Source organism: Calypte anna, chromosome 1, assembly GCF_003957555.1.
Source record: "Calypte anna isolate BGI_N300 chromosome 1, bCalAnn1_v1.p, whole genome shotgun sequence".
NCBI classification, from domain to species: Eukaryota; Metazoa; Chordata; class Aves; order Apodiformes; family Trochilidae; genus Calypte; species Calypte anna.
This window is the reverse complement of record NC_044244.1, coordinates 138,856,291-138,870,313: the sequence shown is the minus strand read 5'-3', so window position 1 is coordinate 138,870,313 and position 14,023 is coordinate 138,856,291. Positions and strand designations below refer to the sequence as shown.

Below are 14,023 nucleotides of genomic sequence, written 5' to 3'. Positions count from 1 at the left end.
GTGACGTATATGGGATGGAATACTCTGGTCAATTCTGGCATCTATCTTGTCTGTTCCTCCCCAAAGGAGGGCTCAGGTGGGACCTCTTTATCCTCCTGGACAGTAAAATGTTTTCCTCAGAGCTGAGCAGTGTCCTTGGCTCTGCACACCAGTCTCTAGCAGTAACTATAAACATCAAGTGTTATCAATCCTAGAAGCAGACACTGTTTGAGAAACTTGCTGTTAATTTCAGCAAGTGCAACTACTTACAAGAGACTTGGCTAAAAGCAAAAGTACAAGACAGAAAATCACCTTTATCCTGGCCCCAACCAGGACAGCAGGCAGTCACAAGTGGTGTTACCTAGAGCTCGGTAGCGGGGCCAGTTCACTTTCATGTCTTTATCAGTGATCTGGATGAAGGGATCGAGTACACCCTTAGTAAATTTGCAGATGACATTAAGCCGGGTGGGAGTGTTGATCTCCTCAAGGGTGGGAAGGTTCTGCAGAGGGATCTGGACAGACTATATCAATGTGCTGAGGCCAACTGTATGAGATTTAACAAGGCCAAGCGTCAGGACCTGCACTTGAATCACAACAACCCCATGTAATGCTACAGGCTTGGGGAAGAGCAGATGGAAAGCTGCCCAATGGAAAAGGAGCTGGGGGTGGGGGGCTGGTTGACTGCCAGCTAAATACGAGCCAGCAGTGTGCCCAGGTGGCCAAGAAGGCCAACAGCATCCTGGCTTATATCAGAAATAGTGTGGTCAGCAGGACTGGTGAGGCCTCACCTCAAGTACAGTGTCCAGTTCTGGGCACCCCACTACAAGAGGGACACTGAAGTGCTGGATCAAGTCCAAAGAAAGGCAACACAGCTGGTGAATTTCTGGAGAGTAACTCATATGAGGAACTGCTGAGGGAATTGGGGTTGTTTAGTCTGGAGAAAAGGAGGCTGAGGGGAGACCTTGTCACTCTCTTCAACTACCTGAAAAGGAGGCTGTAGTGAGGTGGGGGTTGGTCTCTGCTCCCAAGTAACAAGAGATAGTATGACAGGAAATGGTCTGAGGTTGTGCCAAGAGAGGTTAAAGCTAGATATTAGGAAAAAATTCTTGGCAATTTCAGGCTGATAGTTGGACTCTATGACCTTAAAAGTCTTTTCAAACGGAAATTATTCTATGATTCTATTCTGACATGCCAGCACTGAATGTCATCAGGACAGCAACAGTCATTCACCTTCATAACCACTTCCCCTCCACCCTTTTTACCAAAGGATCCTAAAATTCGCCCTGCTAGTTAGTCAGATCTCATTAATATGAGTGTCATCTTTGACTCAGCTCTACCTCAGCTCACACAAAAAGTCTTGTTGCCACCTCTTTTATAAGATCTTCCAGATTTCAACCTTCCTCTTTTTTGCACATGACCAGGACTCTTGCCAGAGACTCCACTGTCTTTTCTGACTGGTTACAGCAACCTCATGCTCTGTGAGAAGATCTGTTCTGTGCAGATGAAAGTGAAGATCAAGCCCTGGCCTCAAGTTGCACCCATGCTGTTAAGATCTACTTCCTCTACAGCAGAGCTGTCTGCACAGAAGCTGGTAAAAGTAGTCGTATGCAGAGCTGGGAATGCAGGAATGATAAAGTAGCATGGACACACAGAAGTTCAGTTCAAGCTCATTCCCTGGTCTTCTTACATTCACCTTAGCTGTACAAACACTGAAGCCAGTGCCAAGATACTTGCTCCTGAACAAGCCTAAGAGACATTCTGATTCTTACTGTAAAAGTAATTTTCTCCCTTTTCTTGTATACCCCATTCTTAGTACAACCTTTCTGCACTATCTTGAATGTAAACTTTCAGTCCTCAAACCTCTATCACCTACTCATAGGTTCAGTATTCTGATTTAGTAGTAGTTTTTCCTCTCTGAAGGCTGGAACACAGGCCTTTCAGGTACATGTGGCAGATAACACTGCTGTTCATCCAGAAAACAAGAAAAAAAAAGACCTCTCCATGCTGTTCAAAAGCCTGTATTGCAGAGGCATCACAATAGCTCACTGCCAATTTGAACAAGGAAGGACACCAACTTGTGTGGGAATTTAGAAATACAGCTCCTGATAGGTGTCTTTTACGTCATTTTAAGCAACAATTAAAAAAAGCAACAATGCAAAATCCCAACAGGTTGCATATGCAAATGCCAGCTCTGCAATTTTCTTCTAAACTGAAGCCTGTCCTCATGAATAAGGGGATTTCTTTAGAAGTCACTTCTAGACTACCTATTTTAACATTCAGTACCACCGCAGTGCCCATCGTACCCATGCATAACAAAGACTAAGCATACAACCAGCTGAGAATTCTGGACAAGCAGGATAGTTTTCTGGCTTTATTTTTGCTATGTTTTCCCTTACTCATCACTGTTTTCTCTTCCACTGGTCACGTTTTAACACCACTAGTCTCTGGAGAACAGGTTTATATTATGAAGCTGAAAAAAATAACACTGCCATCTTCATTGCTGTCCTGCTATCCTGCCTCTACTAGAGATTCGACACTAATACAAAGTTTGAAGAAATTTAAAGACAGGAAAAGGCCTTTAGGAAACGTAGAGAAAACACCCCTTTGCAGAAAAGACACCAAGAAGGTAAGATAATGTTTTAAATGAAATATTTCTGATTATCTCAAAGGCAAGAATGACCTCAGTAAAGAGAGAATGCTTCAATATACTTAGGTGAGCCTGAATGCAAACCTACTTACAGTACCAATTTGCTCAATCTTGCACAGACTATAATGGAAGCTCCCTATTCTAGAAATTAAGCTGCAAACATTTTTTGTAAGTTGGCAGTACTTCACACATTTCCCAGCTACAGTAAGTACAGAAATTCAGCTCCACCTCCTTTGGACTGAGAGTAACTGTTTTTTCTTGTAGCTCTCATTTTTCTCTTGAAGACTCTGAAATTGGTCAGCTGCTTAAAAACTGACTAAAAGCTTCAGGCAGCAAAACAGAGGTCATGGGATCACTGGGACCAACAGCCCTGTTACTGCTCCCAGAACACCTCCTTACTTCCAGTTAAAAATTCAAACACAAATGCATTAAAATAAGGCTATTCTAACATACTTGCAGGCATAATTCACAGGAAGTGTAACTCCTATATAAATGCTTTTTTCCCAAATCAGCTATATTGTTAGGTAAAACAAAAGAATGCATCTGAAGAAATCTACTAATGAGCAACACCATTAGTTGGTTTACAAAAGTAACAGATAATGCATTTTTAAAGAAAACTATGCAATGAATCAGTATGCAAAAAATCAACAGTTAAGCTAACAAGCAGATGACCAATTGATCACCTCTCCTGCATTAAATATACCACAGGTACAGGGAGATACCAATATCTTTATTTAGTGACAATTTATAATAAAGAAATTACTACTTTGTTATCCCCACACTGTGGCTTGATCCTGCTCAGACAGAATTCCTGTTGCAGAGCCAGAGATTGAGTCCTGTGTCACAGCCATAAGGCTTCTTTCCCTCTCAGCACAGAGCAAAAAAACCCAAAGAAGAGGCTGGAGGTTTGACAATTTTCAAGGAGAATGCATTAATTACTAAAAACTTTTCTATTAAAAATATTTCAGGATGTTCCTAGAAGCAGCTACACTCATTAGTATACTCTTCACATTTGGAAGGGTAGGACTTCTTCAAGGAACTATCTGAAGGAATGCCAACTTAACTGCTGAATGCTTCCTTTTTCAGAAACTCTGGCTGATATGGGTGAGGAGGTTCACAGGTCGTACATCCTTCCTAATCACATCTAACACCATTTAATGGGGCCAGCCAGCTTCCATTCTTCAGTTCTTGATTAAAGAAGTCATCAGTAGATTAACTTTATTTTAGGGAAGTACAGACTATTCAAAAGGGAATCAGTAACAAAGTTTTTAAAGGACTCAGAGGAAAAAATACACTATGCTTGTTAAATGTAATCTTTACTACTAAAAAATAATTAAGTTCTAGTCTTAATAGTCTCGTAACACTAACAGGTATCTGGAAGAACTACAAGCATAATTATCTGAAAAAACAACTCATCATAAGCTTGCCAAGAACAGCAAAATCAAAACCAAAGTCCTCTATATGGACAAAGGATATACAGGTCCTGTCTCCAACAATCTCCCTTCTCCTTGGAATGCAGCTGCGAGTTACTGCGGACTGAAACATCAGGAGACAGCTGTAAAGCAAATACACAAAATGCTACCAACCTGTATCATGGTTTTAGTAGTTGCTAATTTGCAGTGTAATTTATATGGTTTGAAGGAGAAAACACATAACCACATATTACTCTGCAGTTATTCTTACAACAGAGTGCTGCTATTCTGGCATGAAACACTTCTAGTGGTGGGACTCAGATAGAGGCAGCACTTGAAGTTACCAGGACACCACTGGGAGCCATTTCAGAGCAGAGTTACGTGCACAGATTTTGGCCTGGAATCTGACACACTCTCTGTGATCCAGTGACTGAGTGTCGATTCAGATGCAACATCTGATCTAACTCAAAACAGATGTGATCTGGTTTTCCAGGGCAAGAGTTATGAAAAAGCACCGACAAACACTAGGACCTTCTGTGCTCAAAGGCCCGAGTAAATGCACAAAAGACTTACAGTCTAAGTTCAAAAGAGAGGAGGCCAAATCTATTCAAGATCTCTTTATTCGTGTCCTTAAGGAAGTATCAACCAGTTCTCCACTCCTTTTCTTACTGTGAAATAGTTTTTAGAAATCTTTTACTTTAAAATAAAAAAAACCCAATCCAAACCTCAGAGGAAAAAACCAAGTCTCCACTGTTAATTTTAAACAAAAATACATAAAATATACAATCTGCCTGCCTGAATATCAAGTAAATTATCTTCATATATGGGGTTCCCACAGCACTATTTTCTCTTCTACGAAAGGAGAATGGCTGATATCACAAAAACTCCTAAAAAAGGTATCTGTCTACTATTAAACAAGCTGGACCAAAGGTTTGTGATCACCCAACCATTCTGCTTCATTAGCCTGTGCAGTTTTCCTGGGGACCTTCCCCTCAAAGGTGGGAGTCCATCTGCATGGAAATTTTCTGACTATCTATCCCACATGGGGGCCCTTATCCCAGCCCAGCTGTCTACGTGTGCTCCTCCAACAGCTGCTCCTTCCCTTAGCAGAAGACAGCAGGAGGCTGGGAAAGGTCTAAGGATCATGATCCAGATTGCAGCCTGCCTGCTGGACCACAGTTCAGCAAACAGAATCTGGAACAAAATCCAGTTTAGCACCGAGGAGAGTGAAACAGTTTTAATAAACATCGCCTGGATTCATAAATGCTGGGCAAAGCAGAACCAATGTCTGCTTGGTTTCTGTATGTGTAAGCCAATCAAAATTGTTTAGTAACTGGCAAAGATCTTCAAATGGCATAATGTTAGCCTTCCTGTTTCACTAAAGGAAGAATACCTCCATGTGGTCAAAATCCTTAAAATTAGTCATGTTTTCCTCTCAAATACTTTGATGAAAGGTAGTATGTAGATTTTCACTTCCTCAGACAAACTGTTCTGCAGATAAGGAATCCATGTATGTTGTTTTGAAATACTGTAAATTTATTACTCAGCAGTAGCTGCTCCTTACCACATGCCATGCTACCAACTAGCTTTTTAAAAGTAAGACCAAGACCAGATAGAGCATCTTATCCACTTGAAAAGCAAAGTCTGAATACAGCAGTCTGACATTCACATGTGAAGTTTTGCTATAAAGCAGATTATAGTCAATAATTGGTCTTTTCATTTTATCACAAGCCTTATTTACCATTGTTGACACATAATTCTGTTATCTGAAATGATTTTGTCAGTAAGCATGTAGCCTTGAGAATCTTCCCACCCTATTAAAAGAGATTTCATCTCTTCTCAAAACAACTGGAAGACAGAAAAGGCACTGTTCATGAAGTAGAGGGTAACACCCATTTATTTCCTGTGTGTGGTTGAAAGCTGATACCAATCCTGGAAACAGCTTCTTCTTTTTACAATTTGCATACAGCAATGCTTACAGTAGGTTACATAAAATGTGTCAGAGACTCACATTTACACTAGAAGCCTTTAAAGACCTACACAAAGATAATTTATGTCAGTGTCGGACAGTCAGCATGCAATCCTCTCAGATGAGCTGCTTAGCAGATAATTCTGTGAATCACTGGAGTGAAACAGCCCTGTACAGTTACTCCGAAAGACAATTTGCCCAATCTAGTTTATCTTCAAACCCATATTCTTAAGAAAAGCAACAATTAGCATCAGAACCATTCCAATTCAACACATGTACACAGACAGAGCCAGTTTTACATATACAGAAAGTTTGGGTTTATACAGACCAGGAAGAAGGCAGATATGGGAGAGGCAATAGCAACTTGCACATTATTATAAAAGTAGGGCCAAAGAAAGCAAAAGAGTAGCAAATATCCAGCATCCAGGATAAACTTCCGTAACTGTCACACAGCACTGAATGGAGATGAGATAATTCAAAAACTTGTGGTGAAACCTTGGCTCTGCTGAAGCCATGGCAAAATTCCCACCCTGGCAAGGCCAAGGTTTCATTCATGAAGCCTGAAGGTTGGGATACGGATTTTACATCCAATGAGAAGGCACTGAACAAAGGAGAGGTTTTCTGAGCTGAGCAGAATGCCTTAGATAAGTTCTTCTAGCTAATATGCAGGACGCATTTCAGAGCCAAAGTGATTTTAAGCATAACAAAAGGATTCTAAGCCTACTCTCTAAAAATACCTCTAAGTAATGTTTTCCACTAATGGTGAATTGTCCACCAGCTGATGCTCACATCAGTCCCTACCCAAAACCAGGCATGTTTAATCAACAACAATCAAAGGCCTGTGTAGGGGAAATGCTAATGTGTTGAAAGAAGCAGGAAGGGCTTTTGGTGTCTGAAGAAAGTATTTCTTAAAATCAGTAAATCTTTTGCACAAGGCTTTGAGTACAGAAGGTTAAAATGTGAGGCAATTTGCTTCCTCAGTGTTGATTATCTGCCTTTCACATGCCTTTTTTTTTTTTTCTTTAAAGTTGATAGCCAAATGGTTACACTTCAGACACATCAAAGCTCTCACGAGAAGGAAGGGGAAATGAGCAATTTTCAAGGTTTTATGTCAGATTTTTTCATCTCCAACAATGAGTTTTACATAAGACCTTGAGCATAGCTGGCTTTGGAAAAGCACTCTGTCATTCAATATTGAGAACTCAGCTGTGAGTGAACATGACCATTTCACATTTGTCAGTGCTGTGGAGGAAGTAACTCAAAGCACACTTGAAAAGGGGAACTTTCAAAGCAAGAGCCTGCACAGGAAAACATGTCAGAATGATCTAACTCTCTGTGCATTTCTCCCCCGCTTTGGCATATACAGACTACATGGTTTGGAGTATGCTGGTGTATTTTGATATTAATCAGAATGTCTCTGGATCTTTAACTGCTTCACTGACTACATGTGGACAAAGGGTATTTGGCTTAGAAAGCTCAAAAAAGTGAAGGGTAAAACTCAAAAAGAGGAAAGGCCTTTTACAGATGGTATGTGCACTTGGGATTAAATTGTGCTGGGAACACATGGACCACTGAGAGCATCTGACATCTACAGCTCCAGGCAAAGACATGAATCAGTTACTGTTGAGCAAACTTCTGCATGTGAAGGAAAGGCACACATTTGTGGGTGAAAAGACATGTACACACAACAGCATGGCAATTTTTCCTTTCAGTCCTCAAAGAGCATGAGGATGAGAATTTAGCAGGTCCTGAAAGAAAATGAGTCATAGAAAAAAAAGAGATGCATTCTGATGAAAGTGTGCAACACAATGATCAAAGACTTCACACAGGTTAGAAAGTTGTGTCTGCTGCTGCAAGTGTCTCCCCCTAAGCTGGGGGTACCTAATTGGTCATAGTCTACTTCAATGCAAAAGTTAAACCACTTCAAGTATGGTTCAATTGCCATTTTACATCCCATTGAAACGTTTGGACACTCATACTGTCAGATACTGGGTATTTAGCTTGGGGTATGGTAACATCCCACTGAGGACATTAGGCAAGCTCCATCAGAAGATGGGAACTTCAAAATCTTTCAACTAAATCTGCACAAACCCACCCAATTAGAGTGTCATACCTTTAAAACAAATTTTGCTGTCTGAAAAATTAAGCCATGAGTTATGCATTTAACTTCTGCTGTCAATCACTGAATGGTTTGGGTTGGAAGGGACCTTAAAGCTCATCTAGTTTCAACCCCTCTGCATGGGCAGGGACATCTCTCATTAGACCAAGTTGCTCAAGGCCCCATCCAACCTGGGCCTGAGCACTTCCATGGAGGTGGTAGACACAGCTTCCCTGAGCAACCTGATCCAGTCTCTCACCACCCTCACCATAAGAAAGAGTTTCTTCCTAATACCCGATCTAAATTTACCCTCTTTCTCTTTGAAATGTTTACCCCTTGTCCTATCACTACATGCTCATTTCATTCTGCACTCTAGTATATTAAATCTTCCTGACCACATTTTGCATATTTTAGTCTATTTTTAAAGGAAATATTCAGAAATCATGTCATTTCATATATGTATGCCAGAGTTAAATAAGTAAGTAAATAAGTGGAGTTAAATAAGTAAAGTTGCTCTCCACAGAGCAGCTTGAACTCAAACCACTTACACATCACAGTTTCATCACCCAGGCTATATCAAAACAGCATTCAGAGTATACACTGACAGAACTATGTTACTTTCAAACTAGTGAGAGCAAACCCAGCCTGGAAGATGTAGGGGTATTGATTTACCAACAGAATAAAAGCCTGCCAACCTCAAGGGGCAATTACAGTCTACTGCTGAACAACACAGTGCTGTGTTCTGATGGCTGCTGCTGCCCACTCACTCAGACAAAGGGAAAGTCAGGTGCACCCAATTACGATGATTATCTCCACTAAGTAATCTGCCAACCCTAATGCTGAATTAAAGTCACAAAGGGCATGGGGGTGGGTAATGCTCAAGCTGCATCTGTGGGCTGAGCAGCTGTGCAGCACCTGTACTGCTTTATGGGGGACTGTGCACCCCCCCCAAGCAGTATCAGTGGTGCTGAGACTTGGGGCCTCTTGCAGCTCTGCCTAGATGGACAGTGCCCTCATTTTTTTCTTTGTCACTATGAGCAGTCATGCCAGATTCTGTTACACCTTGCTGTCAAGCAATAAATGGAGATGGATTAAAAACATCTGACAGTAATGCCCGTATCTGTGTGGGATACCATTAATATAGTCCCACTGTAACATTCTCATCTGTCATAAAATTTATCAAGTCACAATTTCACCTGGCGCTATGGACACTGGAAAACATCTTTAAAAGACAATAAGAATTAGCAACATTAAAAAAGCATAAAACTGAATGCAAAGACTTAAGCTAATCTCCTGGGCAACTATGTCTGATCAAGTTAAACAACATTACCACTTATATCTTGATTTATTTAAAAATACATTACTTATTTTTTTCAGCCTAAAGAAGAGGAGGCTCAGAGGAGACCTCATCACTCTCTACAACTCCCTGAAAGGAGGGTGTAGCCAGGGGGGGGTTGGTCTCTTTTCCCAGGCAACTCTCAGCAAGACAAGAGGGCATGGTCTTAAGTTGTGCCAGGGGAAGTTTAGGTTAGATATTAGAAAGAATTTCTTTACGGAGAGAGTGATCAGGCATTGGAATGGGCTGCCCAGGGAAGTAGTGGATTCTCCGTCCCTGGAGATATTTAAAAAGAGACTGGATGTGGTACTCAGTGCCATGGTCTAGCAACCGCAGCGGTGGTTCAAGGGTTGGACTTGATGATCTCTGAGGTCCCTTCCAACCCAGCCAATTCTATGATTCTATTCTATGATTCTATGATTCTATTCTATTCTATGATTTTGTACAGCATTGTACATAGCTTCTGAATAAAATCAAGAAAACAGCAAAAAATAAATCTACTCAAATTGAATTAACACTAGAATTTTGGGTTTGTTTGTGGTATGAATTGCACTCAAAAAAATGAAACTTCACAGTAAATACACCAAATACTATTCCCTCTCTTTGTGTGAACACATAAAACAGTATTGATATTTGAAAATTTGTATCATTTCTGGAACTGATATAAGTGAGGTCCAAACCATGTCGAGAATGACATTTTCAAGTCTACTCATTAAACTTCAGATAAACAGCTGAAAAAAAAAACACAGTTCTTGCATCAGAAACGTCATTATCTGTTGATTTTAAATCAATCCTTCTGTTCTGAAAAATGAGGTCAAATGTGTCCCACAACTGGGCATCTGAGAACCACAGCACCCAAGATCATTAATATTTCAATAACCCATTGATTTTAAGCTGGTCTTCAGTTTGACTGTGCCAATTGGTCTGCTTAAAACCCAGACACTTCCAGGCTTTTCACACAGCAAAGGGAAGTCCTGCATAGGCTTAGCACTATCACTCAGGTTCTTTTATATCACAGCGTAATTAATTAGAAAGAATTACAAATGTGGTCACTCTGATACTTTTTTTTTTTTTTTTAATTCCACACTCTGACAGGTATGACCTCAAGCAAGTCACATTCTTCCTGACACTTATTCCCACTGTGTTCAAACTGTGGGATTGACAGTAGCTTACCTTGATAAGGTGCTGTGATGCATAACTAAATAGCCATCAAGTGCTCTTACAACATGGAAAATACTATAAAGGCCACAGGCTGACAAAAGTGGTAAGATGCAGGAGTTGTCTTGTACACAGCTCAGTGTTTAATCCACTACATTATGTGGAGACAGCTGCTAAAATGACAAAACTCATAGCTGGCACATTAACAATGCTTTTTGACTACTAGTATTTGCATGATTTACTGAAAACGTTATCTATTTAAAATTTCTTAAATAAATTACCTTGATATTGGAGAAAAACTGAGTAACACTGTGTAAATACTTATCATTAACACAAATACTCTTTTTTCTCTTGTAAATGAAAAAGTGTTTAGAGAAAGATACAACTGAAATACCAAAAATGTAAGAAAATAAGAACACAAAAATACTCCTTTGTTTGGTTATCTTCACTTGCATAAGAATTCATACAAAAGATTTACACATCTTCTCCCACTATTAGGGAAAACAATGCCCTCTTGCAGACTACATAAATTCTGTGGAACATCTAGCTAAATGGATGAAAGTCACCAGAGTAGTGTTCATATTTACATTAGTAGTCATAAATGCTTATCCTGGAGCACAGGGCCAGCTCTTAACACTTGGGCTCTTGTAAAGATACAAACAGTGGAAGTGATAAACTCTACAATTACAAACAGCATTTGCTTTCCAGCAAATAGTGTGTTTCTCATCTCTCCAAAAGCTAGAGCTGCCACAAACCTTTCTGTTATGATTTCAGAGCTTGCACTACTAGTGCTGCCCTAGAAATCACCCTGGTCTAAAAAGCTTCCATGGGCTCACTCTGTGTAACAAAACAAACAATGCAGAACCTTATCCAAATATTGGCCTTCTTCAACTGATAAATTACAAAGGGAAAGTTTTCATATCCTGCAGGAAATAAACACTAAATCTATTGTTTTAAAGTCATTGTCATAAGAGGCTTTAGGGTAAGCAGAAAGTGAGATCAGGGTAAACAGAAAAGACCTCAAAGTTAAAAGGCTTTTAACAGTCCTTCCATCAGCATTGGAATTAAAGAGGATCAATATTTTACAAGAGAATGTTACACACTGAACAGCCTGTCATGAGGTTTTCTTTGCATCATGTGCACAATAGTGAATTATTTGTCTCTCAAATAAACAAAAAACCTAACTACACATAACCACACTACATGTTTGGCACAAGTGTGCATTTTAAGTGTCCTTTTCTGACCTTATATGTGCAGACCTGCATGCAGACTGAAAAGCCAAGACATTAGGTACAGCAGTATTTAAGCAGCATTTCTCCTTGCACTTACTGGACACTGTTGCACAGGTCAGACATTCATGTCTGCAGCCTCCTAAAAAAATACTGTGGTTCAAACATGATCTGTAATACATAGTTAAAGGAAAAAAAATAAAAGCAGTAACTTATTTAAATTGACTTGAAATTGACTGCTACATCATTTTGATTTCTTGCTTTGTTATGGCTCTTTCTGTAAGACCTAATATTGTTGTAGAAAATACAATCTGCAACAAAAGTAAATTAAAAAAAAATTAAATAAAAATTAATAAAAATTAAACCAAACCTAAAAAAGCTGAAGTGATAGAACTACCAGTTTCTCCCACGGTTGAGAACAGGGACTAGAAAATTAGCAAGGAGTGGGGGCTTTAATGAGATTTACTTTTGCCATTCTTGAAACAATGTTCCTTCAGAATTATTCAAAACAGCACCTGTGAACAATATTTTGGAGCTGGTTCTGCTCCCTGAGGAACCCACAAGTTACTTATAGGGTTTTCAAGTTATTTGATAACTGAGATAACCATACCCCTCCTTATATCAGTGACCCTGATAGCTCACATAGTTTTTATTATTTCTGTAGGCAGAATCCTGGCCCCATTGATTTACTTACACTTGTAATTTACCCTAGAATTTGCAACTATCAGTGACACCTAAGCCATACCAATGAGCAATGCCTTCTTTTTCTAGAGAAGCAACACATTTGTCCTGGAGCCACGAAACCCATAAAGCTGCCATGGCCCTGCTACAAACACTCCTCTGCCAAAATAATCTCACCTGTACTTCTGAATCAGCATCAACATGTTGGAGTTGAAACCAGGTGTCTCTGTTGTGATACTTCTGCAGATCTTCTTTCTGTATAGCTACCTTTCCTGGAAATAAAACAAACCAGATGCACAGTTTAAAACATGCTATAGCTCTCCCAGAGTACATTTCCATCAAAAACAAGGTTTAAAACAATGATTTAAGGACTGTCCTATTCAAGAAAGACTTTAGAGCAAAGACAGATTTCTTCAGGGCATGCTTCTTTACACAATACATAATTCTTTCTGATGAGCAGCTTTTTCCACTTCATATTGCGAAACACTTGAAAATTCCTAACAACATACTCACCTAACCATCTGAAGCACTGAGCTCTGTGGATAAACTAGTAAGTATGGTAAAAATATCATTATTATCTTTTTGACATGTCAATTAAACTTGTGGGAGGAAAAGCTTGAAAACTGTCAAAGAGTTTTAAAGGCAGATGTCTAGAATTATTCCAAAAGAAACGCCTACTGCTATTGTGAAAAGTATTTTAAGCTTTTGACTATATATTTTTGTAGAAGTGCAGCAACTAGAGATGTCAAGTCACAGCAGATCCCTAGATCTGTATTCTGAGGTTCCACTGACTTACATCCTTCACTCAAATTTTGCAGTTTGCCTTCTACAAGCCAGAGCCACCCAAGTTCTACCCCTGACTGTACAGGGAAAAAACCAAAACCAAAACAAAACACACACACACACAAAAAAAAATGTAAAAAATCAAGAGTTTTCCCTCTCACCTTTTTAACCTCTCTCTCACTCCTACCAAATTGGTCATTTGGTCGTTATGACAACAGCATCCAGCTACATGAAGTGAGCTAATGTACATGCATGCTAAGGGCTAATATATACATAAAGCTGAAACTTTTATCTTTCCGAGTCTCTCTCAGGCATTATGTAAAGCACCCTCTGAGGAGCAAATAACTTTTTCCAAGAGTGTGTCTTTGTATACATAAAACAGAGCACGGCATGCCCGAGAGCACGTGATCCTCAGAAAGCAGCTTTGGGCTGGGTGGTTCCCCAGGCACAGAGCAAAGCAAAATGTTCAAAGTGAAAGAATCCAGGACAGTCAGAGATGCTCATGAGGCTCAAGAAAGCTGTTTTTTGGAAATGTGGTTTGGTAAGAGAATTTTCTCTGCTGGAGTGAGCTGTTCACAGTTTGCAACCACTGCTTTGCTATGGAAACACATTTTCTTTAATCAAATCCTGCTAGATAAAATACAACTACAGATGCAATCTTGGTGGTAGAAAGTTTTCCAAGGCTTCCCAAGCCCATGCGGTTCGGTCAGAGGTCAGTAACACATTACCTC

General features: G+C 39.7%; 1 protein-coding gene across 2 annotated transcripts in view; it reads right to left on the bottom strand.

Annotated features, from left to right (window-relative positions):
- Positions 1-14,023, bottom strand: part of RASA3 (RAS p21 protein activator 3) — a 131,808-nt gene that overhangs the window by 57,444 nt on the left and 60,341 nt on the right. For both annotated transcript variants that reach the window (XM_030466210.1, XM_030466200.1), the window contains exon 4: positions 12,687-12,781. In XM_030466210.1, coding sequence (XP_030322070.1) covers positions 12,687-12,781 — 95 coding nt within the window. The remainder of the gene's footprint in view (positions 1-12,686; positions 12,782-14,023) is intronic.